Source organism: Xyrauchen texanus, chromosome 36, assembly GCF_025860055.1.
Source record: "Xyrauchen texanus isolate HMW12.3.18 chromosome 36, RBS_HiC_50CHRs, whole genome shotgun sequence".
NCBI classification, from domain to species: Eukaryota; Metazoa; Chordata; class Actinopteri; order Cypriniformes; family Catostomidae; genus Xyrauchen; species Xyrauchen texanus.
In genome coordinates, this window is record NC_068311.1 from 35,515,421 (window position 1) to 35,541,018 (window position 25,598).

At 36.5% G+C, this 25,598-nt stretch overlaps 1 protein-coding gene across 1 annotated transcript in view; it reads left to right on the forward strand.

The window, feature by feature from the left end:
* LOC127629834 (phosphatidylinositol 4,5-bisphosphate 3-kinase catalytic subunit beta isoform-like) overlaps window positions 1–25,598 on the forward strand; it is a 110,056-nt gene that overhangs the window by 34,101 nt on the left and 50,357 nt on the right. The window contains exons 3-6 of the mRNA XM_052107101.1: window positions 13,913–14,096; window positions 14,676–14,904; window positions 21,388–21,608; window positions 24,733–24,915. Coding sequence (XP_051963061.1) covers window positions 13,947–14,096; window positions 14,676–14,904; window positions 21,388–21,608; window positions 24,733–24,915 — 783 coding nt within the window. The 5' untranslated portion in view covers window positions 13,913–13,946. The remainder of the gene's footprint in view (window positions 1–13,912; window positions 14,097–14,675; window positions 14,905–21,387; window positions 21,609–24,732; window positions 24,916–25,598) is intronic.

The window sequence follows — 25,598 nt, forward strand, 5'->3', positions numbered from 1 at the left end:
AGAGATATGGCCAACATTTTTTTCATAAATAAGTTTTTCTTTTATTTATTTTGATATCGATATTTATCACAATTTACACTGGCGGCTAAAGGTTTGGAATAATGTACAGATTTTTCTCTTATGGAAAGAAATTTGTACTTTTATTTACAAAAGTGGCGTTCAACTGATCACAATTTATAGTCAGGACAATAATAATGTGAAAAATTACTATTACTATTTGAATTTTCTTTTCAGAACGTTTTAAACTACTTCAGAGAATTCTCATCATAAAATTCTCCACGTGCAGCAATGACAGCTTTGCAGATCCTTGACATTCTAGCAGTCAGTTTGTCCAGATACTCAGGTGACATTTCACCCCACACTTCCTGTAGCACTTGACATAGTCTTGTTGGCACTTCTCACGCACCTTACAGTCTAGCTGATCCCACAAAAGCTCAATGGGGTTAAGATCCAGAACACTCTTTTCCAATTATCTGTTGTCCAATGTCAGTGTTTCTTTGCCCACTCTAGTGTTTCTGCAGTACTGATAGTACCAACTCAATTTGATCCCTGTGTGCTGTCTGACTGACACACGACTGATTTGAAATGCTCACGCAAGAATTTAAGTAAAAAATTAGGTTAAACATTTGGGTAAAAAATAGAACGTGCAGTTAATCCAAATAAAATTATGATATGTTCTAGTGTTATTAAGCCGCAGAAGGGTGTGATTTAGTTCATTTGTGCTGCACGCTATAAAGTGAATGTATGAAGCCATTCGTAGGATAATGAGCTTCTTTTGCGCTTATACCCTCACTGGACCATATATCCGGATGTGTGAAGTGTGCAGTCAAAAACTCACAGAAACTGAAAACCCTTCATGTCAAAATAAAAGCTTGATTTATTATTAATAAATATTATTATTATTAAGCAGAATATTACTACTAATAATTATTATATTTAAGCAATATCTCAAGCAAGAGTGATTTTGTAATGAATAAGTATTTCATCAATGTTTATTAATAGTGTGATGCTCTGTTGTACAAAACTTTATTTGACAAAAATCTAGACCAATGTTGTGTTTTATATTATCCTTTGAGAATCATTACAGATGCACTTCATTTGATAAAAATATGCATTGGAGTGTTGAAAACGTATTTTAATTTGATTTATGTTTTATGAATTCATGATTAGACACCATTTTGATGATGAAATTTAAACTTCAAAACATGGAATTCATTTTTTTTAAATCAAATTAATTACATGTTATGCTGATTAATTAATCGCAATTAATCACATACAGAAACACTGGCTGAGAAAGACCCTTAAAGAACAATAAATCAATATATAATGATTATATATAAAATATATATATATATATATATATATATATATATATATATATATATAAATATAATAATAATAATGCAGATAATTCAAATGTATTACATTGTTTAAGTACAAGTAAATTGCAACAAAAATTGGCTTTAGAATGAAATATAATGTTTATTTCCATATTATTGAACATAAGCCCATCATTGGCCTACAGTTCACTGCAATCCATTTTGCAATTTAATTTGTCTATCAGTCCGAGAATTATTATAAGAGCTTGTTTAAGGATCATCAATGCATACCCGTGTCAGACGGACGCTTTTGGAGCGTCTCGCTTGTTCTGCGTCATAAACGTTGTTTTTAGGTCGATGTGTCAAGTTAAATGAAGTTTGAGGGGGGGTCTGGGTAGCTCAGTGGGTAAAGACGCTGACTACCACCACTGAAGTTCATGAGTTTGAATCCAGGGTGTGCTGAGTGACTCCGGCCAGGTCTCCTAAGCAACCAAATTGGCCCGGTTGCTAGGGAGGGTAGAGTCACATGATGACTCCTCATGGTCACTTTAATGTGTGATTCTCTCTCCCTCTCTCTGTAAGGCGTGTGGTGAGTTGTGCATGATTGCTGCCGAGAATAGCGTGGAGCCTCCACACGTGCTATGTCTCCGCAGTAACATGCTCAACAAGCCATGTGATAAAATGTGTGGATTGATGGTCTCAGACGCGGAGGCAACTTCCTATGACACATGGAGATTGATTAATTGCGTTTTTTACGGTGTTATGTTTTATAGTAATAAAACTTTACATTTAAACTTCTTACTGATTAACTGCATGTAGCTGTGGTTAACCTGTGCTGACTTCAGGAAAGAAGTTAGCTTTCCAGGTTGTTATAAAAGTTTCAAATGTTAAATTGTTTAATTTAGCATGATGGTACAGATTATATAAAACCTAATAATGTATGTCATTTTTTTTGTGATTGTAATGCATTATGGATAGTTCCTATGATGACAGACTCCCCCTTCTTAAATCTATGAGTCTGTTGTCCATGGTTCCGTGTATGCAGAATGAAGTGTGTGTGTGTGTTCTGCGTATTAGTTTGTTTTGCTTGTGCTCTCTCGACATGTCAACAGAGTAATATGACTCTGGCTGTTTCCTTTCGCTCTGTTTGAAGTAGAAATGTGTACAGAGTTTACTGAAGAGATTCAAAGAATGGCAGTCAGTAAGACCAGCGTGATGTTGGAATAGTACTTTTAAGAGGTATTGCTTCGTAGAATCAGAAAAGGCAATTTGCATGTGGTTTTCCCCTGTTTGCCTATGAGACAGCGAGAGAAAGTTTACAGTTCATGTATTTTCTGTAGTGAATGTGTTGATATGCTATAAATGACTTGCTTTCTGTGACCTCTATTAAACCCATCGACCTCTTTTGAAAGCACTTTGTGTTCGTATGTGTGCACCCACCAAGCTTTTTGGTACACAGTGCCTCCGTAGGAAAATAAATTAATAATTCAAGACACAATCTCTCTCCTTTGATAAGCAATTCACTTTCACAACATGGCAGGTTTTATGTTGCCAGAGCATCATGCTGCCTCTGAAATCTAAAGAGGAAGTGTCACATAAATGTTCTGCTGTATTTCCGACTCTTGACATTATGAAATAACACGGTCAATTACAACAGAGCAACAAAAGAAACATGCCTGACAGTTATAAATGCATTGAATTACTGTCAGAATCTGCTATGTGTTTGCACTTAGAAGTCTGGGAAACTCAGCTATGGTTTGTTGTCCTAAAGCGTAAACTCTAATTAACTTAGCTTAAACGTTTAAGCAACTTAAAGTTAATCCAAGGCATACTTTAGGGGGTGGCAGGTGTTGAGGTCACAAATGTAATTTTAGATGTTTAGGTGTACTACTGCTTTAACTTTTTGTGCACAGACCTGACAAGGACGAAAATAAACATTTCATGGAAAGTCAGCATGTTGTTTCTGAGAGTTCCAGTACCCTAGCATAGGCCATATTATGATGACTCACCGACAAGCGCCTTGTCCTATCTGACATTTTTGTATTGGGTCCAGCATTTTACCTTGCTTAGGGACACGACCTGAAGCATGTTGCGTCAGCAGCGTGGGAGAGCCAGGTTTGGATCCTGTATTGAAACCTGGAAGTAATCGCCTTCGAATAATCATTGATCACAATTTGGAGGTTGCATTTTTTCCATCTGACATTACGTTTTTCAGTGCGATTAATTCTATAAAAAATAAAGTGTTAACATTTTTAATTACACAAGTAATAATGTCCCTGTACTGTAATAAGTAATATTCCTTCCATATGAGCAATTCAAGCATGGAGTACCAGCTGTTTTCTCCAGGGGGCAGTAAGTGAAACTCCAGCTGTATAGGCAACATGCAGCTTATACAGAGAACAAACCGCACTCACCGACAGCAGACAACACAAGACGTGAACATGTTCTTGCGTACAAACACAGCTTGATGGAGTGCAAATCTGAAGGCAGAGATCTCCAGATGTGTTTTTCTAAGTTTCAAACTTCGTTTAACTTGACACAGTGTATTTTTATGATGCAGCCGAGATGTTTCAAAAGTGTCCGTCTGATGCAGGTGTACATTGATGGATTCTTAGACAAGCCCTCGTAATAAATCTCGGACTGATTGACTAATTAAATTGCAAAATTGGATTGCCTTGAACTGTAGGCCAATGATGGGCTTATGTTCAATAATAATATGGAAATAAACTATATACTGCATTCTAAAGACACTTTTTGTATCATCTTTTATAATGCTTTACTTGTGCTTAAACAATGTAATACATTTTAATTTTCTGTATTATTATTTTATATAATATTGAAACTGGCTGCCAAAAGTTTGGAATAATGTTCAGATTTTGCTGTTTCTGAATGAAATTGGTACTTTTATTCACCAAAGTGGCATTCAACTGATCACAAATTATAGTCAGGACATTACTGATGTAAAAAACAGCACCATCACTATTTGAAAAGAGTAATTTTTGATCAAATCTAGACAGGCCCCATTTCCAGCAGCCATCACTCCAACACCTTATCCTGGAGTAATCATGCTACATTGCTAATTTGGTACTAAAATCACTTCTCATTATATCAAACACTTTGGTTCGTTAAATGAAGCTTAACATTGTATTTGTGTTTGTTTTTGAGTTGCCACAGTATGCAATAGACTTGCATGTCTTAAGGTCAATTTTAGGTCAAAAAAGGCAAAAAAGAAACGACTTTCTCTAGAAGCTTATCAGGCAATCGTTGTTTTGAGGAGTCAAGTCAAGTCTACCTTGTAATTATAGAGCACATTTAAAAACAACAGAAGTTAACCCAAAGTGCTATACAGATCAAACAAATAAATAAATAATGACTGAGTGATATAAAAACAGATTGATTTAAAGTTAAATATAAAACATAATAAAATTAATAAAAAACTTCAAATAATTGATATGTCTCTCGACGTCCTCCATTCTTGTAATTAACTCAAGAGTATTTCATTTCCATCATTGTAATCGATCGACATATTACCGCAAGATCCTCCAAGTCATCCACAAACTTCGTCAGCTTCACAGACATGCTCGCCGGTTGATACTGGATTTCTTCCACCGCACCGTCCAAACCGAGTCCCTGGTCTGCGGGCCTTGAGCACGGAAGTGTCTTTTATTATCTCCAGAGCCCGAGGATTTCATATTCTTTGCCATGCTGACCTCAAAGAACAGATATGTAGCTGGGAGTATCGAATCTCACCGGTCTATGACATAATATAATGAAGAAAAAACAGCAAAGTGCGCAGAGCTCGTCGTTCACACATCATACTCTTGCATGGCGTCACATGACTCCCGCACTGATCTGCTTATTGAAAAGTAACGAGGAGTCTAAAATCACTCAAACTCCTTACATGATCTTGTACATTTGACGACAGAGGACCGAACTGGGCAACCAGGCCAGGTGTGAAGGAACCTAAAATCAGAACTTCTGTTTTGCTTTTATTTAACTGTAAAAAAATAAATTTGCCAGCCAAAGTTTGATATCTTTAATCAATTTAGGGCATTCTCAAATTAACAAGTCTTGTCTATACTCACTGGGAAATAAAACTGAATCATCAGCATAATAGTGATAAGATATGCTGTACTTCTGAAAAATAGAACTCTGAGGAAGCATATACAGTGAAAATAACAAGGGTCCTAAAATCAACCCTTGAGGGACACCACACTGTAATTGAGCTGATGCAGAAGAAAAAGTACCTAAAGTAACAGAGAACGTCCTCTCTCCAAGATCTCAGAATTAAAAGGCAGTTTGGAGATTGGTCTGTAATTGTTGTGTATTGCTGGATGCAAAAAAGTTTTTTGTAACAAAGGACATAGAATTGCATGTTTAAAACTTCTTTGAACAACTCCACTTGCTAATGAGCTATTAATTATAGCTGTCCCACTGGAGCTAATAGTGGTTTAAGAAGGTGCGGAGAAAGAATATCCAGCTTGTAGCTGGAACACTTCATCTTGGAAACAACATCTGCTAACTGTGCTGACGTAACTGGTTCAAAGTGAGTCAGGGAGCGGGAAGGATTTAGTGGTTGATCTAATTGTGCAGGTACAGTCGCACCTTTTATCTGCTCAATTTTGTGAGTAAATATGTTTATAAATGTTTCACAGGTCTCTTGGGTGGCATCCATAAAAGCATTTTTAATTGGCTTTAAAATGGAATCAATTGTTTTGAACAGTACTTTTGGTCGATTTGCGTTATCAGAGATTAATGTAGAGAAAAACTGGTCTTTAGCTTCCTTTATTCCTTCATTAAGCCTCCTCTTTAAGACTATCTTATATGCAGTAGAGAATAGTTTGTATAAGCCTTTATGCCTAGAGTTGTGTTTATTTAATTATTCAACCAACAGTATTTTTGACCGCAAAAACTAGGCAACCAACATCTTTGGTTGTGACAGTGACATTGAGCAGAAATCTTCCATATAACCAGTTTTGACAGAGCTGCTGATAAAAAAAAGTTCAATGATCTGCATCGGACGATTAGATGAAAAGAAAATTGGAGATCGATATCAGATGTTAAAATCCTGATTGGAGATTGGTATCAGATGTTAAAATCCTGATTGGAGATTGGACTGGGTTTCTAAAACTAATGATGATTATTAGAGGGCTGAGACCCCATCACAAAAAACAGGTACACGGTGGATGAGTACAATTGGAATATGTTTTATCCCCCATTTGTTTTACTGTTTATATATTTATTTGTTTGTGGATGATTTGAAAAAATTTCTCCGTTTGGTTCTTTTTAAGAGGACTCAAGCCTTTTGGCAGTTGAACATGTGAAAAACATTACCGTTCTTTGTAAGTCATAATCGCAGGTCAAATCGCAACCACAATATATTTAAATAAGCGCAGTATGACTTTTTGTCCAATTCTTGCAGCCCTAGTTTAAAGTGGATGCTCTCTCTGTCTTCTCCCTCCTTGACTGCCCATCTTTACCCAGGCACCTCCAAAACTCCCAATCTCACAAAGAAATCAGTGACAGGAGGTTGAAACATTTAAGTTATAATTCATTTTACAGTATATACGCCTAAAGAGGGCCGCACACCAGACGTGTCTGGCGGGCGATATGGCGCGTTCTAAAATTCGAAACAATTTTTTCTATGAATGTATTCACACTGCATACAACTCCGAATGCTGTTCAATTGTCTTCTGTGTCATGGAGCGCAACTTTTCTTAAATACTGAAATCATTATCAATGGACATATATTATTTACTCTAGCCTTGTTAATTTTTTAAGAAGGGGAAAAGCTTTGGTAACTTTTGTGTGTACTGTCTGCCTCGTGAACCGAATCAACGGTCTCGTGTTTGTTACTGGTGCTTCTCGTCTGATGTGTGACCACCTTAACAGTACTGAGGCCGAAACAGAATTCTTTCACTTCTTTGCAAATATAGTATCTTGCTTGCCAGAGATCAGAAGGGATGTGATGTCAAAGCACTACATGGGCAATTTTTCAGGAAATTAAGAATTGCCTCAATGGGAATCTAGCACAACCTTGAGAACCTTGTTGCTTAAATATACTTATAAAGTTCTTTTGCTTTAAAATACTTTGATATAAGTATGTGGACATGTTCTGGTGGTCTGATATTAGTGGAATATGGTTATTGATCTATAATTTGAAGAACTTCACCTTTTTGGTTACGCTGCTCAGACACCTGTGTGAATTTCTGCTTAAAAGTAATTGCAAAAAAGGTCCTGCATTTGTTTGCAGATTACACTTGGTTTGATCAGGGCCAAATGTATTAGAAAAAGATTTAGAGACAAACTTAAAGCTGTGTGAAACAATAGTTTCCACAAGAATGATTCCCTAAAGACAAATGATGGAAAAGGCCTGAATGGTACAGTATTTCTGATAATATGACATCACGTTTCAGTTATGCCAATATGTCATGTCTGAATAGTGAATCTCCAAATAAACAAGTCATGTGATGTTTCTGTAGTAAAGAACTCTGAGGATGCAGGATTATGGGCTTTTCAATCCTTCCAAATGAGATCAAAGAGCAGAACTGTGACCATAGATTCAGCATCACTATCCGGAAACTCTCCGTCTGGATTCAGCGGCGTGCAGGAATGTTGAGTCAGGGCTTTTTGAGTATGTGTGCCGCACATTTGGTCTTTGGTATTTATAGCTTTGATCCGCTTAATGTGTGCATTCATCAGTATTTTAGGAAATGGGGGCGTGGGGATTTTGATACAGTGTGTAAACACGGTCACCTCTGCAGTTTTTTTTTTTGTGTTTGTTTGTGGCGTAAGGTAATTTATTAGTCATGATACTTTTGAAAGCACAATGTTGTGCATGTAAGAGGTAGAGAGAACATTCTGTTCTGTTGTTATCAAAAGATTAATCTGTGGCTAAACATTACATGTGGCGATATGGTGAAAAAGAAAATGTAATCTCGAAATTTTTCAGCCTATTGACTATATATCTTGATAATTGACTATATATCTTGATAATTACTGTATATGTATTTGTTCTGAAATGGCTCAAAAGTTATATTTTTCTTAAATCAGAGGAACCATCATTTTATCCAAACAGCCACTGTAGCCAAGTAGATTGATTTCAAGGCATTGAATAAAAATCCATTTAAAAATAATAAAGGAATGTATCCTCACACTTTTTTACTAAGGGAGAATGAGATGGAATCATTTTCACTGATATGCACATTTATATTTTATATACAATAAGACGTAGTAGCTCAATAAAAAAGCATTATTTACCATGTATTTCTTACCAAAATGTTTTTTTTTTTGTGAATGAACAAGGTGGAGCTTTTATTTTGACACGTCACTTTCACCTGGAGCTTTTATTTTGACATGGAAAGTGTTGCATGTCATTTTCAATGTTCCGCATCTGGTGAAACAATTCTATCTCCTCCTTTCCTGTGGTTCTGTGCCAGCTTTGTAGATTTGAATAATAACTTGTAGCAGTTACTAATGTTTGGAATTGCGAATGCTTAAAACATGCAGTACTTTTATTTCACAATTTACATGAACTGCTATAAAAGCCCCAAAAAACACACATATACACAGAACATGTTTTTCTGTCTTTCACTGCAGCCTTTTGCGGTTTAATAATCACATATGACCATATTGCTATTTTGATGTCGTTTTGATTAATTGTGCAGCCCTGAAGGATTGTGACATTAGTCAACTGATGCTCTTTATAAAACTACATTTTCTCAAATTAAATTGAAATGCTGAAATTTTATATCGTCAGCAAAATCATTGCAGTTATATCGTTAATGTTCGATATATCGCCCTTCCCTATCTGTTTGTTTGTTAAATAGTTTGGCAAATTTTAACATGCTTTCAACTACCGAAATGAGACGAGGACTCTCAGCTTTCTTTTAATACATGTTTAAATCTATTTGTCTAAATTCCACAGATTTTGCCCTAATATCTGTGCAGAATTTCAATAGGTTGTAGCCTATAGCTGTTTTTACACTGTTGGGGCAAAGACCCCTATTGTTTTCGTTAGTGTTCCTATTATTATTATTCCTCTCTTGAGTCTATAGGAGGCCATAGAACCGCTTGCGATTTGAATTTGGCATCTCTACCTCAAACCCTCTAGTGCCACCAACTGCCCAAATTTGCACTCACGTTTATGTTAATAACTTTTGAATCATGAGTCCTAAAAATGTAAAGATTTTTCCTCTGATTCCTTGGCTCTGTGACGATTTGACTGCACCCTATGACAGAATTTTCCATCATGAAAAGCCATTTTGAATTGTCTGAAAAAATTACTTTTTCGAACTCGTCCTAGAACGTTTGTCCGATATGCACAAACATTGGCCTGCATCTAGAGGCACTCAAGACAAAAGGTTATTCACTGTTTTTTGATAAACCATATGAATTAAATGATCAACACGCAAAATTGAACTTTTGAACGCTTTGAGGGATTGGGACGAAACTTGGTATGGGTCATCACAATTATGCCCTTAGGTTACCTGCTGTGTTTCGGATCAGTGCCACCTAGTGGTCACAAAATATGAAAAAGATAATTTTTGCTTATAACTTCTGAACAGTTTGTCATAAAATCATCAATTGGTCTCATTAGATTCAGTGGGGTATAGAGAGTAAAACAATATGAAAAATCCCTACGTAGGCCATTTTGTATGTCAGCCATTTTGAATTTAGTCATAAAATGCTGTATTTTACAAACGACTTGGCATATTGTTACGAAACTCTGTTTGGCGCACTGCCCCCTACTGGTGAAGAGATAGCAAAAACGGATTTGTTTTTGGCTTATCTCGAACACTTTTGCCAAAAATATAGAAAATTGTCTCTTTAGATCAAGTGCTACAAACGGAGTCAAACGATACCACATTTCCCTATGTCTGCCATTTTGGATAATTTTTTTATTTAGTCATAAAATGCTGTATTTTATGGATTACTTGGCGTTCGTTACAAAACTCAGAATGTGTCTTTGGCACCATGCTCTGAAGGAACTCAAGAAGTTTCGGGACAGCACCACCTTGTGGTCAAGAATGATAATGCTATTTCTAAAAATGCTAATAGCTATTGACTTCTTTCTCCTACTGTCATGAGACTGGTCTTGATAGATATTTTGGTTCATGCCGAAAACAATGACACCAATTAATTCATGATTGAGCAAACTTCCTGTCCGCCATTTTTTTAAATGTTTTGAAAACCTGTTTTCGAACTCCTAGACTGTTTGTCCGATTTGCACGAAAATTGGCCTGCAACATCTAGAGGCACTCAGATTTGAATTGCATATCCTGCATGATAACCATCGTGCTCTGATAGTACCTCATACTGGACAAAGTTCTAAGAACTAGCTATTTTTTTAAATTTTTAAAATAAATGGTATTTTATGATTGAAAGATTTCTTTTTCTAACTCCTCATACACTGTTTATCGGATTCCAACCAAAAACAAGCTTCTTTTGCTGCTCATGGTGCCGATAATTGGCTTGACTCCGGTATCGCTGCTTGTAGCTATATTTTTGATTATCTTTGGTATTCCAATTTTGTTTACATTTGTCCATTTACACTTTTAGTTTTTACTCTATAATTGATATTTTTTGTTTAGTATTATGTTTTCAGTATATTGCGTTTTTATTGTAGTTTTAGTGTTTTATGGCTTCCAAAGTTAATTTGTTAATTGATAGCATTTGAATAAAGTAAATGTAACTGTTACTTTTCTGTGGCATTTTCAAGTGCCATTTTCATGTTTATTGAAGGTGGGTTGTAAAGTGGGATGTAGAGTTATAAAACTTTATTTTAGTTTAGTTACATTTTTGAGAATAATTCAAAATGTAAATCTCCAGCATTAATCCACTGTAGATTGCTGTAGCCAATCAAATTTACACTTTCTAAAAGACAGGAGTCTTAGAAATATGAACTGAAAATATTTCAGCATGGAAAAGGTAAAATAAGGAGAGAGGGATTTAACCTAATCTACAAAAAATAAAGACTGTCTCCATAAGCAATAGAACACAACAGTCCAATAGTAAAAATCTTTTTTTCCACAGGAGAATTGATTTTTAATGATAACCTTTTAAAACAGGTCTACCAACAGTTCTGAGATCAACCAATCAGAGAATCGTGGTGAACAAAGGGCGCCAAACAAGCTTTGCAGTGACTGCCCACTCCCACGACGCACTGTGAATGACGCAATCGAGTCAGTCTCTTTACACTCTCAAGTACTTGTATACACCTGTGAGCCAAAACATTATGACCACTCACAGGTGAAGCAAATAACATTGATCATCTCCTTAAAAGGCAAGGTAGAGGTAGAGTAGATGATAAGCGAACAATCAGTTCTTGTATTCTACGTATTGAATGCATGAAGGATTGAAATGTGCAGAAGTGAAGACCTGAGCAATTTTGACACGGGCGAAATTGTTATGGTCAGACGACTGGGTCAGAGCATCTCTGAAAAGGCAAGGTTTGTGGGCTGCTTCTGTTCAGCAATGGTGAGTACTTACCGACAGTGGTCCGAGGAGGGACAAACCACAAACCTGCAACAAGGTGTGCCACCTACCTAAACATCGTTGCAGACCAGGTATACCACTTCATGGCAATTGTACTCTCTGATGCAGTGGCCTCTTTCAGCAGGATAATACACCCTGCCAAACTGCACACATTGTTTGAGAATGGTTTGAGGTACATGATGAAGAGTTCAAGGTGTTGCCCTGGCTCCAAGTTCCCCAGATCTCAGTCCGATTGAGCATCAATGGGTTGTGCTGTACTACAACTACATCCTTTACCTGTTTGGCTGATTTTCAAATATGTTTTTATGTTGTGATTCACCTCGGATCTGGTTGGTTTGGTTCATGGCTTAGAACTCTTTTATGAAGGATTTTGTGATATCCCAATAAAAAAAAAAACATATTACTGAAAAATACCAGCATGGCTGAAAAGAGGGCAAGCACTGTTTAATGAGCACCCCTGATACAAAATAATTGGGGCCAAAATTTGTGTCACTGCTTGGGCAAGTAAGCAACCACCTACAACATCTTAGCAACTGCGTAGGAACACCGTGGCAACCACTCTCTACATCCTACCATTTTGGAATACTATGAACATTTAGTCCTGCTCCCAAACTCACACCATTGGCGTCTAGTCTTTTGTAATTGCCAAAGTCGCTTACTTGGACACTGCCTCTTTAAGAACAGTGGAACAATTTAAGAAAACTTACTGGCCGTACCTCACAGCAGTAGTTCATAAAGCCCTCGCTTAAAGCTGAAGTCTGTTGTGTTTAGCAATGTTAAAGTATAAATCCCTTAGTGTAATGCTTTGGCTTCCTAGATTAGACCACCATGCATGGAGGGTAAAAGTGAAACCTTGCCTTACTGTAGCTCTTAACAAATGGTGCCATCAGCAGAGAGAGGTCAGAGGTTTGAACTCTCAGTGATATTGAGCTGTGGTGGAGGATGGATTTCCTGAAGCACTTCACAGCACAGGGTCATTAGAAGCTCTAGACATGAGCTGTAATGGATGTGGCGCACTGTGGCCCCTCTAAGAGCAGATAAAGTGCACTTAAAGCTACATTGACACAACGTCTAACTCTTTCCTGTTGATGTGGGTTTGTGTGTCTCTTATTAAACAATAGTGTGTTTGTGTGTGCCAATCAGTGTTCACTAAATGAAAACCCACATCCTCTGTCTCCCGATGTGGGTATATTTGTTTGTCTTACTTCTCCCGGTTGTGTGAGAGAGTGTGAAAGTTACTGGCTAACCACATCCCCCACCTTTTCATGTCTGAAAGGTTGACATTGTGTGACTCAAGTCTCTGTACCTATCTGGTCCCTCTTTGATGATGTCATCCATATGAGGATTTGAGTTTGTGAGATGAGAGATTTAGTAAGCGTCAGGAGGTTCAATGACTCGTTGTGCTCTTCGTGGGAAATACCAGCTCTCAAAAGAAGCACACCAAGTGTATGTTTGTTAAGGTAGAGAAAGGAATGTATGCCTTCAAATAGACACACAAAGAATGCCTCCTGTTGGTGAAATTTTGCCTGTAGATATAAATTATTTATTTGTAGTAAACGTACAGAAATAGAAATTTAAAATTTCACCCCTAATGAGGATAATACAAGGAAATAATTTAATGAATGTCCTGTTGGCTGAATCCAGTACAATGGCAGTACAAAAAGCCTCACTTTAATGGTAAATAAAGCAACCAAAAATGTCATACAATTAAACTGAATGGTTCAAAACCATATATAAGATGGAGAGGCTGACCATTTCCTAAATGTCCACCTGTTGGCAAATGGAAGGCGGTCATTTCTCCACTGAGAGCTAAATTGGTGTAAGAGGTGTAATTGAGAAAAGCTGAGGAGTTCAAAATAATAGTCTAGTGCGACGTCTTCCCCTTAAGTTGTAAATGGTTAAAAAATGTAAGGCAAAGATGATGTTAATAAACTTACTGATGCTTTGAAATAAGACCGGAAGCAAAAAGTGAACAGTGTGGTTATTCTTCCTCTTACTTCATGTGTTATTATTGTATTTTTGTTTACTATCATCCCCTCCACATTTTACACTACTGAATAATTGAAACATAATATTTGTGTTTTGGTTGCATCAAGGTTCCCATGGTTTGGCACCAGAACATTCTCTGCTATGCCTCCCGCCAAGACAGATCAGCTAGACTTGTGGGCGGAGTCAGGGCTGGATGGAGACGACCAGGTTATGGTGGACTTCCTTTTGCCCACTGGAGTCTACATCCAGATGGAGGTTCCTCGAGAGAGCACCATTCAACACATCAAACTGGTGCGTGTGTTATGTACAAAAGGACACTCTTTCAGAATAAAATTAAAACATCTCAGGTGGGAAAACCATTTGTGCTTCAAAGAACTGCTTGTGAATTTGCTTTATGTGGTGGCTCAAATTTTAGCCTCAAAGGGTTACTTCACCCAAAAACTATCCCATAATTTACTCACCCTCAAGCCATCCTAGGTGTATATGACTTCGTTCAGCCAAACATAATCAAAGTAATATTAAAAAATATCCTGGCTCTTCCAAGCTTTAACAACATCCATATTAATATGGATGTTTAAAAACATCCATATTAATAACATTATAAACTATAATCACTGGCTTTCACCCAGTACACCCTAGCAATCAAATAGCAACACCCAGGCAACCATCCAGAGCACCTTAATTGTGCACAGGCATACATGACTTTATTTCTTCAGAAAATACCAGAATCTAGTTAAAAAATTACAAGCTGGAAAAGCAAAGGCACTTGAATAATTTGTATTTAGTTTTTAAAAAACAAGCAGATCTTTTGTGAATGTATCACACATCACTTTTGTTTTAGTAACATGTTGTTTTTGTGTTTGCGAGCAGCTGTTATGGAAGGAGGCACAGACATACCCTCTCTTCTCGCTCCTGGGGGAGATGGAGAGTCACATGTTCGAGTGCGTGAACCAGGCAGCAGTGCACGAGGAGTTGGAGGACGAGACCAGGCGTCTATGTGACGTGCGGCCATTCCTGCCAGTCCTCAAACTGATCACACGAAACTGTGGACGTGCAGAACGCCTGCTGGATTCTAAGATTGGAGTACTTATTGGGAAAGGTGACACAAATGTACACACACACATGTATGCATACTTGGAGCCAGACATTTGACTATTCCCATAAAGTCTGGTGCACTTAACAGCTCGGACACAATGAGACTGACATAAAGCAAAAAACATAGGTTGAAAATCTGAAATTGATGATTCTATAATAAGAGACATGCGTGCAATTAGGCTGTATCTCATTCAGATAATGTGTAACAATGGCCAAGATAAAATAAGAATAAAATGTGTGTAGAATTTGTGTTCAGAAAGCAAAACATGCAGTTGTGCTTGTGGATATCTAGATTACTTGTTACTAAGTGCCCCAAACATAACTCTTTCTTTAAAGTATCAACGCATCAAAAGAATCCCTGATAAGCTCTTATTGTAGTGGCCCAATGTCTTGTAAACATTACCATGTTTCTCAGTAGACTGCTACAAACCCATGTTCTGAACTTTTGTATTGCAGCGCTTCAAATATTATTGCCTCCTTAGAATGTAAAACTAGTTTTGGATAAAACTGTCCACTAAATGAATAAAACAAAACTGTAATTAATGCATCAGATGGACTTTGAACTATTTGTAGACATGCCGTCTAAGACTAGGTTGGTGTAGCCTAGTGGTTAAATAACTGGGCTGTTAACCACAACCAGGTTACTTTAGGTGGTCTGAACCTGTGTCAGCCTAATAGTTAATTAGTAACTAGATTTGAATTTTCTGAAGGAAATAGCAGTGCTTTTATGTCTTTTGGACTTTGAAGAAAGCTGACTGACCACCAAGGTATGAGATTTTTTTCATGTTTCCAGAGCCACTGGTGCTGCTGAACAATCCTGCATGTTGGTGGCGCTAACCAAACTGGCCAAAGAACAAGAAACACCGGCATTGTTCATGCAGCAGCCGATGAGTGTAAACATTCATGATAAATTACATCCTTAAACAGAATTCAGTTTATGACCCCTTTTTATGCAACATGTTGCAACTCCGGAACAGGTGTTCCTTACAGTGATCTTTTGCTTGTCACGTATAAGAAATACTGAAATCAATGTAAAGATGCAATAATTAATGTAAAAGCTGTTAAAACATGTTTTCTTTGTAAGTTATTGTTGTAATGTTCTAACACCTTATTATACTATACAAGTTTTCAGTTCATGTACATTATTATCACTGTACCTTGTTTTATTCTGGCATAACCCTTAAACTCTGGGGAATTTTTTCAAATTTTCATGCTTAAATTTTAAAACATATGTCAAACTGTAACTGAAATGAACTTTGATTATATTTTTCAACATTTAGAAAAAATGTTTAAAAATGTTCTTAATTTAAACTTCTATCAAACGTATGAAACAAAGGTTACACACAAAATAATGTACAGCTGTCCTTGTGAAAACCTGAGCTTCTGAAATAATAGCATGTAATGAATATACTTAAGTATTAGCTATTCTGTAAAAGTTTGTCTACTATACACATACAAATACAGATACAAATATAATAATAATAATAATAAATATATATCTATATACCAACCCCTAAGTATGATTTGTCTGCCAATCATAACACTGGCCAGGACACAATCTTTCGTGTATTTATCCCCCAAATTAATGACCGCCACATCACCTAAACACAGAGCCTGGGGCATAACGAAACCCGACTGCCCAATACGTCACACACAAATCTCTGAACCTTCAACCAAAATTCTTGGATCTTAACATACCACCAAAAACATTGACTGTGTCCACATCTTCTGATTGGCATCGGCCTCAGGTGGGTTTGTCTTTAACAGAATCGGTGTAAAATCGTAAATTGCATAAGGTGCTCCCTTTCATCTCTAGACGTAGATTTAATTTTTTTTTAAATCCTAGCCCACACTTTCTCCTCCAATACCAAGTTGAAATCTTTCTCCCATAATCTCTTAAGAGAAATTGAAGCACCACCTCCCAGACTCTGAATTAGCAGGTAGTAATCACTGATGCCTCATGACCTTTTCCAAAAGCAGTAATCACCACTCCCAGAGTATCTGCCGCTATCACCTCTCACCACCACCCCTGGAAAATCATCCTCCTTTCTTATCGTGGCTGCTAATGGTTCCAGGGCAAGTCAGAACAATAATTGGGAAAGAGGGTAACCCTGTCTGGAGTAAAATAATCTGAAATTAATCAATTTGTTTGTACCGCCAATACCGGGTGTCTATAAAGTAACTTAATCCATCCAATAGAAGTATTCCCGAACCCGTATATTTCCAAAATCTTAAAAAGATAATCCCCTTCTACCACATCAGCTTTTTCGGCAGCAAGTGAAATGGCAGCGACCGGAGTTGGATCATTTGCCACTGACCACATGATATTGGTGAAAAGCCTACTGTTATCAGATAAAGCTATGGCCCCAAATATCCCCACCTGATCTATATGTATAAGAGATGTCATAACTTAGCAAAGAACTTTGACAATATTTTTACATCTTGCCTGATTAGGGAAATTGTATGGTAACTCTTACACTCGCTTGGATCGTTGTCCTTTTTAAGATTCAGATTTATCCAGGCTGGCATCATGGTTGGCGGAAGCTTTCCATTCTTTAATGTTTCCGTGTAAACTTCTAGCAAATGTGGAGCCAGTTCTGTAGCATGAGATCTAAAAACAAATTAGTTGCAAAGCCATCTTGCCCCAGAGCCTTGCCTGTAGGCAAGGCCTTAATTACCTCGCCAAGCTCCCCCAAGGTTATCTCCAGAATAAAGAGAATTATTTTGCTCATTCATCAGAGTTCTTATGGTTCCACAACGTTTCTAAAATCTTAGATGAAGATGTGGAACTATAGATATCAAGATCGAATTCTTTAAAAGCATTATTAATATCAGTGGCTGAGTTAAAAATTTCACCACCAGCATATTTCACAGAGGTGTGGTTGAAAAAGTCTCTCTGCTTTATATATCTAGCCAAAAGCTTCCCTGCTTTGCCCCCCGACTCAAAGTATGACTGTCTTGCCTGAATAGCCAAAACTCAACCTTCCATGACAAAATAGTATTATATCTGTATTTCAATCAGGTTAATTCTCTGAGGCCATCAGACAACATTCAGCGCTTCAGCTCTGCCTCTGCACTTTTAATATTTCCTTCCAACTCAACGAGTTCTCATGTTTTGGATTTTTTGATGATTGAGGCATATTGTGTGATCAGAACTGCCTTAAGCTATCTCCCAAGCCACACCCACAGATGATACTGAGGGCCAGTTGGTCTTCATATAAACATTAATTTCAGCCTTTAACATATGTTGGAATTTAGGATTTTGCAAAAGGGATACATTAAATCGTCAACTATATTATTTATTTTTTTCCATATGTGTCTCACCAAGGCATGATCTGAGACTAAGATGTTTCCAATTGAGCAATCAATGACAGATGAAATGAGGGACTTGGATATCAAATAAAAAAAGCTATTCTAGAATAAATCTTATGGACTGATGAAAAGAATGTATAGTCTACAAATATCTGTAAGAGCAAGATATTTACACATCCTGTGAAGCGTCACTGTTGCTCGAGGGGGCTTACACACTTTTGCTTCACTATGATCAAGGACTGAGACCATCAAAAGATTAAAGTCTCCTCCCAATATTATATCATGAGGGGTGCCTGTGGCTTGCAACATCCCTTCAAGATCTATAAAATAGCCCTGATCTTCAGCATTAGGTGCATCAATATTAGCCAAAATCAACCTTTGCCCCTGAATTTCTGCTAAAACAATAATGACTCTCATTAATTTATGTTTAATGTGTTTGAGGTATTAAAATTGTAGAGGTTTACTAATCAGTGTAATGACTTCCCTGCTCTTACTTGAGCCAGCACTAAAGAAAATACATCCACCCCATATCTTCCCAAATTTTCAGCTTCCTGCAGGGAAAGATGCGTTTCTTGAAGAACCACTATATCATATTTCTTACGTTTAAGAAAATAAATAACCTTCCCTCTTTTGTGGGGTGCCCAACCCATTCACATTCCACGTGGAGAGAGACAATCCACTCATATTAACATTGACATTTTGACAAAAAATAGATTGTGTGTCAAAATCAAAATTATAAAGACCAAATTCCAACGTTAGTGCAACAATCAAACCTCGACAAAAACAGGTTTCGGCTAAAGCAGGTATTTCAATTGTATGTTGTATAATATAAAAATAATATGAATGTTTAGATAATATTTTAACTAGTGTTTATGCTGCCCCATTTTCATCAACAAAGCTTGTGCTTGGAAATATGTGTTCAGGTTAAATTAGTAAAATGCACTTTAAATATGCCCATATTAGAAAATCAGCATATTATAATGCTTTCTGAAGGATCATGTGACACTGAAGACTGCAGTAATGATGCTGAAAATTCAGCTTTGATCACAAATTGCATTTTACAATATATTCAAACAGAAAACTGTTCTTTTAAATTGTAAAAATAGTTCAAAATATCACAGTTTTTTCTGTATTTTGGATCAAATGAATGTAGTCTTGGTGAGCAAAAGAGACTTCTTTTAAATGGTAGTGTAGGTCTAAAATTAAGTAAAGTCTTGTATGTTAAGAAAATGTATAGTCAGATTACTTTTAACTTAAAACTTGGTTTTGATCATTAAGTCTTTCTGTCACATTCCTCATTGGTAGGCCCAGGGGAGGGGTCTTTTGTCTCCTCCGGTATGAAATAAATCCATATTCATGATAATTCACGCCTCCTCGCATATAACATTTCTAACACTAAAAGTATCTTACAAAAGTTTAGTTACTATATTGTTTTGTATGAATGAATGATCAGGATGGTTTTCACATCATTTTGTAGCAAAACCTCTAGGCTACAAGATCCAATTCTCAAAGGTCTTGTGGACAAATGTTTAGTATGTGTGATATGACCTTATTTCAATGACTTAACATTTTAGTTTTTTTCAAAAACCATGTATAAACGTTATTTTCTCAAAAATACAAACATGTACACACATGTTGCTCACATATTATTGTATCGCAGTTTGTGCTGAATACAGTGTTTTCAGACTTTAGCCATTCATTATGTTTTTAAGCTACTGAAAAAAAGCACAAATGTCAAGGCATGTCAAAACATCTCAGGGCCCAAAACACCCTCAGACCCCAGAGGGTTAAAACAAAGGTGATAGGTGTGTCTGGAAAACAGATCAATAGTCCTTTTTTACTACTACTTTTGTTCAATTTGTATTCTTTGTCCACCTACTGGGCAGAAAATTACTTAAATATTGATCTGTTTCTCACCCACATCTATCATCACATGGATTAAACCACTGGAGTCATATAAATTATTTTATGCTGCCTTTATGTGCTTTTTGGAGCTTTAAAGTTCTGGCCACCATTCACTTGCATTGTAATGACCTACATAGCTGAGATATTATTCATTTGTGTTCAGCAGAAGACAGAAAGTCATACACACAGATGGCATGATCAGAGAATTTTAATTTTTTTTGTGAACTATTGCTTTTAATAAAATCTTTATAATAATTATCCTCATCATGTGTCTTTTTCATCTCCTATTTGTTAACGAACTAAAAAAAAAAACCCTGCTGAAATGAATGTTTTTGTTGTTGATTAGATTAACACTAAGAATTATACAGGGGTGATATTGATTTTAATTTTATTTGTTTCGGCCTTTGTTTATATAAATCTTGTCTTTTGGATTACGTCTGAATAGGTTTCATTCTCACTTTTGCACATCCAAACCAGTGCATAAGCCTAAAGAATGTATGAACATTCATATGTGTGTCTATTAAATGTTTCATGTCCTTGACTTCTTATCATTTCCTGATGATGTCAGGCACAGCACAATACACATTCACAGGCACGAACACACACTGATGAGATCCAGGCAGAGGATCAAATGAATATTTAATGCATTTTGTGTCATCATGTGTGTTATCAGGAAAGTCATTTGAAACCTGTTCTCCAGAGCTCAATCTTGCAACAAACAACAATAACGTCATTTTAACAAACATGCATGCATTAATGTTGTGCAAATAGTTTTTCTCTGTAATTTTAAAGGTGAAGTGTGTATTGTGTTTTCTATGTACAGTTTAATGTGTAGAGAAAATTTGAATTCCCCTAAAAAGTGTAAACACTATGACTCTGTGGCTCGTTCAAAGGATTGTTTTGTTTGTTTCTGTGGTCTGATACATTGACTCAACAAATGGCATTGATTTGGGTCGGGGCTACTCTATCTGTGTGACCAAAGGTTGATGGGGGGAGTGAAATCAGTTTGAAAGCAGTCATTTGTTTTGCTTTGCTTTTGGAAAATACCACAAATATAGTGTTTTGAGGTGCCAACGATGTCCTTCAAAGTAGAAATTCACAAATTCACAGAATATCACAGAAGTGTTAAAAACATAATATCTTTGACAGAAAGAGCAGTTCCCACTGTTGAGTTCATGTCTTCATAAGAGAATTCAGGTCTTGTTATTATAGCATAAACGTTGTGTGTGCTGAGGATGTTGTGATATAAGTGTTATTTTACATTGCACAGGTCTACACGAGCTGGATGCCTTGCAAGAACAGGAAGTGAAGGACTTTCGTTCCAAAATGAAGCGAATCAGTGAAGAGAAAATGCAGCGCATGCAGATGATGTCATGGGGGGAGTGGCTTCGGAGCTTTTACGCCCCGCAGGTGGAGGCAGGGTCACTGGAGAATTTGATTGACAAGCATGAGGGTGGGATCAAAATCACCATGCACTACGACCAGTCACAGGTATTTGAAAAAATTATGCGTTAAAAAAATGAACGCAATTAATCGCATGCCCACAGACCATAATAAGGAAGATTTGTGAGAAATGCAAGCTTGTAGTACCACCTGTTTACTCCAGAGGGCAGTAAGTGAAATTCCAGCTTTATGAGCAACGCACAGTTTATACAGAGAAGAAAACACTTCAATAGGCAGAACAACAAACATGCGTTACATTCTTGCGTTCAAAACACTTGTAGCACAGAAATAAAGATCTGTCACTCACTGGATTTTTAAAAAAAAAATTTGGCACAATTCTGAGTAAATTCTAGAGACTGTTGTGTGTGAAAATGTCAGGAGATCAGTAGTTACAGAAATACTCAAACCAGCCCGTCTACACCAACAGTTGTTCCATGGTCCTGAGATCAAAAAAAAAAATCCCCTTTCATATGGTTGATGTGAACATTAACTGAAGCTCCTGACCCGTATCTGCTTGATTTTATGCACTGCTGCCCCATGATTGGCTGATAAGATAATCGCATGGATGATTGTGGTGCCAAATCGGCTATGGTAACTATGATAACCATTCTGTACAATACATACATACAGTGTGTGTGTGTGTGTGTGTGTGTGTGTGTGTGTGTGTGTGTGTATATATATATATATATATATATATATATATATATATATATATATATATATATATATATATTAGGGCTGTCAATCGATTACAGTTTTTAATAGAATTAATTACATGGTGTCCCGGTTAATTAATAGCATACACAAATATTTGCTGAAATAAATATAAATAGTTATCTTTAAATATTTAAAATTTTATATATATATATATATATATATATATATATATATATATATATATATATATAAAAAAATATTCAGATAATTAAAATGCATTACATTCTTGTGGCAAAAGAGTTCATCATTGATAAGACAATACAAAAAGTGGCTTTAGAATACAATGTATTGTTTATTACCATATTATTGATCTTAAGTCAATCATTGGCATACAGTTCACAGCGATCCATTTCACAAGTGAATTTGTCAATCAGTTGGAGATTTATTATGAGGGCTTGTTTAAGGACCGTCAATTTACACCTGCGTCAGACATGCTTGTGTAGCGTCTCAGGTGTGTTGCGTCATAAACATAAATTGTTTAGGTCACTGTGTCACGTTAAATATAGTTTAATACTAAATCTTTAAACACATCTTGAGATCCCTTAGTTCGCATTTGCGCTTCTTCAAGTGTTTTGAATGCAAGAACGTAACGCTGTGTGTGTTGTTCTGCTGCTGGATGTTTTTTTTTTGCTGTCTGGTTGTTTTCTTCTCTGTATAATCTGTGCATTGCTACACAGCTGAAGTTTCACTTACTGCCCTCTACAGTAAACAGTTGGTACTACAAGCTTGCATTTCTAAGGAATCATCCTTATTATGGTCCGGGGGCATTGCGATTTAATTGCGTTAATTTTTTTAACGTGTTATTTTGTTATAAAATTAATCCCACTGAATTAAAATGTTAAATAGACAGCCTTAATATATGTACATATACATACATTCATACATACACTTGCAGCCAAAGGTTTGGAATAATGTTCAGATTTTGCTGTTTCAGAAGGAAATTGATACTTTAATTCACCAAAGTGGCATTCAACTGATCACAAAGTATAGCCAGGACATTACTGATGTAAAAAAACAACACCATCACTATTTGAAAAAAGTCATTTTTGATCAAATCTAGACAGCAGCCATCACTCCAACATCCTTGAGTAATCATGCTAAATTGATCATTTGGTTCTAGAAAATCACTTGCCATTATATCAAACACAGTTGAAAGATATTTGGTTCATTAAATTAAGCTTAACATTGTCCTTGTTTTGCCACAGTATGCAATAGACTGGCAAGTCTTAAGGTCAATATTAGGTCAAAAACTTTCTCTAGAAACTCGTCAGTCAATCATTGTTTTGAGGAATGAAGGTGATACAATGCTTAAAATTGCATATAAGATTTCATACAAAGGTGTACACTACAGTCTTCAAAGACAAAGCACAACTGTCTCTAACAAGAACAGAAAGAGATGTGGAAGACCAGATGTACAACTAAACAAGAGGATAAGTACATCAGAGTCTCTAGTTTGAGAAATAGACACCTCACATGTCCTCCGCTGACAGCTTCATTGAATTCTACCTGCTCAACACCAGTTTCATGTACAACAGTAAAGAGAAGATTCAGGAGGCCTTATGGGAAGAATTGCAAAGAAAAAGACACCTTTGAAACAGAAAAACTAAAAGAAAAGTTTAGAGAGGGCAAAGAAACACAGACATTGGACAACAGATAATTGGAAAAGAGTGTTCTGGATCTTAACGCCATTGAGCTTTTGTGGGATCAGCTAGACTGTAAGGTGTGTGAGAAGTGCCCGACAAGACAGACACATCTATGGCAAGTGCTACAGGAAGTGTGGGGTGAAATGTCACCTGAGTATCTGGACAAACTGACAGCTAGAATGTCAAGGATCTGCAAAGCTGTCATTGCTGCACGTGGAGAATTATTTGAGGAGAATTCTTAATTATTCATGTTATTAATGTCCTGACTACACATTGTGATCAGTTGAACGCCACTTTGGTGAAATAAAAGTACCAATGTCTTTCCATAAGAGCAAAGTCTGAACATTATTCCAAACTTTTGGAGCTAAAATATATTTAAATAGAAAGTATTGACAAAGCTGGTGCCAACATTGAACATTGGCCAATCTGGCACAGTTATCAGCCGATGAAAACCATTTCAAAATGGTCAAATATCAACCAGGATACAGTATATTGTTCTGTCACTAACAGTGTAACTGAACAAAAGTGTTCCTAATATTTCATCAACACTGAACTTCTTAAATACTCTAATTTTATAGCGTCTTAGTAACTATCACTAGCTACTGTCACTCGAAATTAATACGCATTTTAATTTAAGTTCTAACTGATTTATACATGATCGTTTGGGAATTATGGTTGACACATTAGCAAAAAATGTTTTCTTCATAGTTTGAATAGAAAAAACAACTCTGTCTCTCTCTGTCTCTCTCTCTCTCTCTCTCTCTCTTTGTCTCTCTCTCTCTCTCTCTCTCTCTCTCTGTCTCTCTCTGTAGGACACGGCCAGTCTGAAAGTGTCATTGCATTGTACAGTGACTGAACTAATGGATCAGGCTCTCAAGAAATGGCAGACCACTCACAGCCCAGAGGAAGACATTGGCCCCCGGAGCGATTATGTGTTGCGTGTCAGCGGCATACTTGAGTTCCTGTTCGAAGATCTCCCTCTCAATCAGTACAAAGTAAGATACAATGCCAGAAAGGGCTTGCAAAGGTCAAACTGCGTTCCCAAGGTTCACTATTGTTAATTTAACTAAATACAAACTGTTTTTAGTGTATTGTGTCATAATGTGGTTAAGGAAGCTGAATTAAAAGTTTCATGGATTGCTGCGACTGTAAATTTATTTCAACTGGTATTTGAACTGTAAAGGAATAGTTCACCCAAAAATGTCAATCGTCATCATTTACTCAGTCATGTTATTCCATACTTGTATGACTTTCTTTTTGTGTTCTCCTGGAACAAAGTGAAAGTGGATGAAGACATAAAATAATAGTTAATAATAGTTAAAGTCATAAAATAATAGTTATGATTTGTGCGCAATATTCCAAGCCTTTTGACCCCTGGTACGTTCAGGTTTTCTGGTGCATGTATTTGTAGCATCTTAAACTATTTGGTTTAGTTTACACAGTATTATAAAATATAGGTCAAGATGAGTTAAGCATTGATGAGACAATACAAAAAGTGGCTTTAGAATGCAGTATATAGATTATTTCCTTATTATTATTATTGAAAATAAGCCCATCATTGGCCTACATTGTCCACAGCAATCCATTTAGCAATTTAATTAGTTAATCAGTCTGAGATTTATTACGAGGGCTTGTCTAAGAATCCATCAATGTACACCTGCATCAGACGGACACTTTT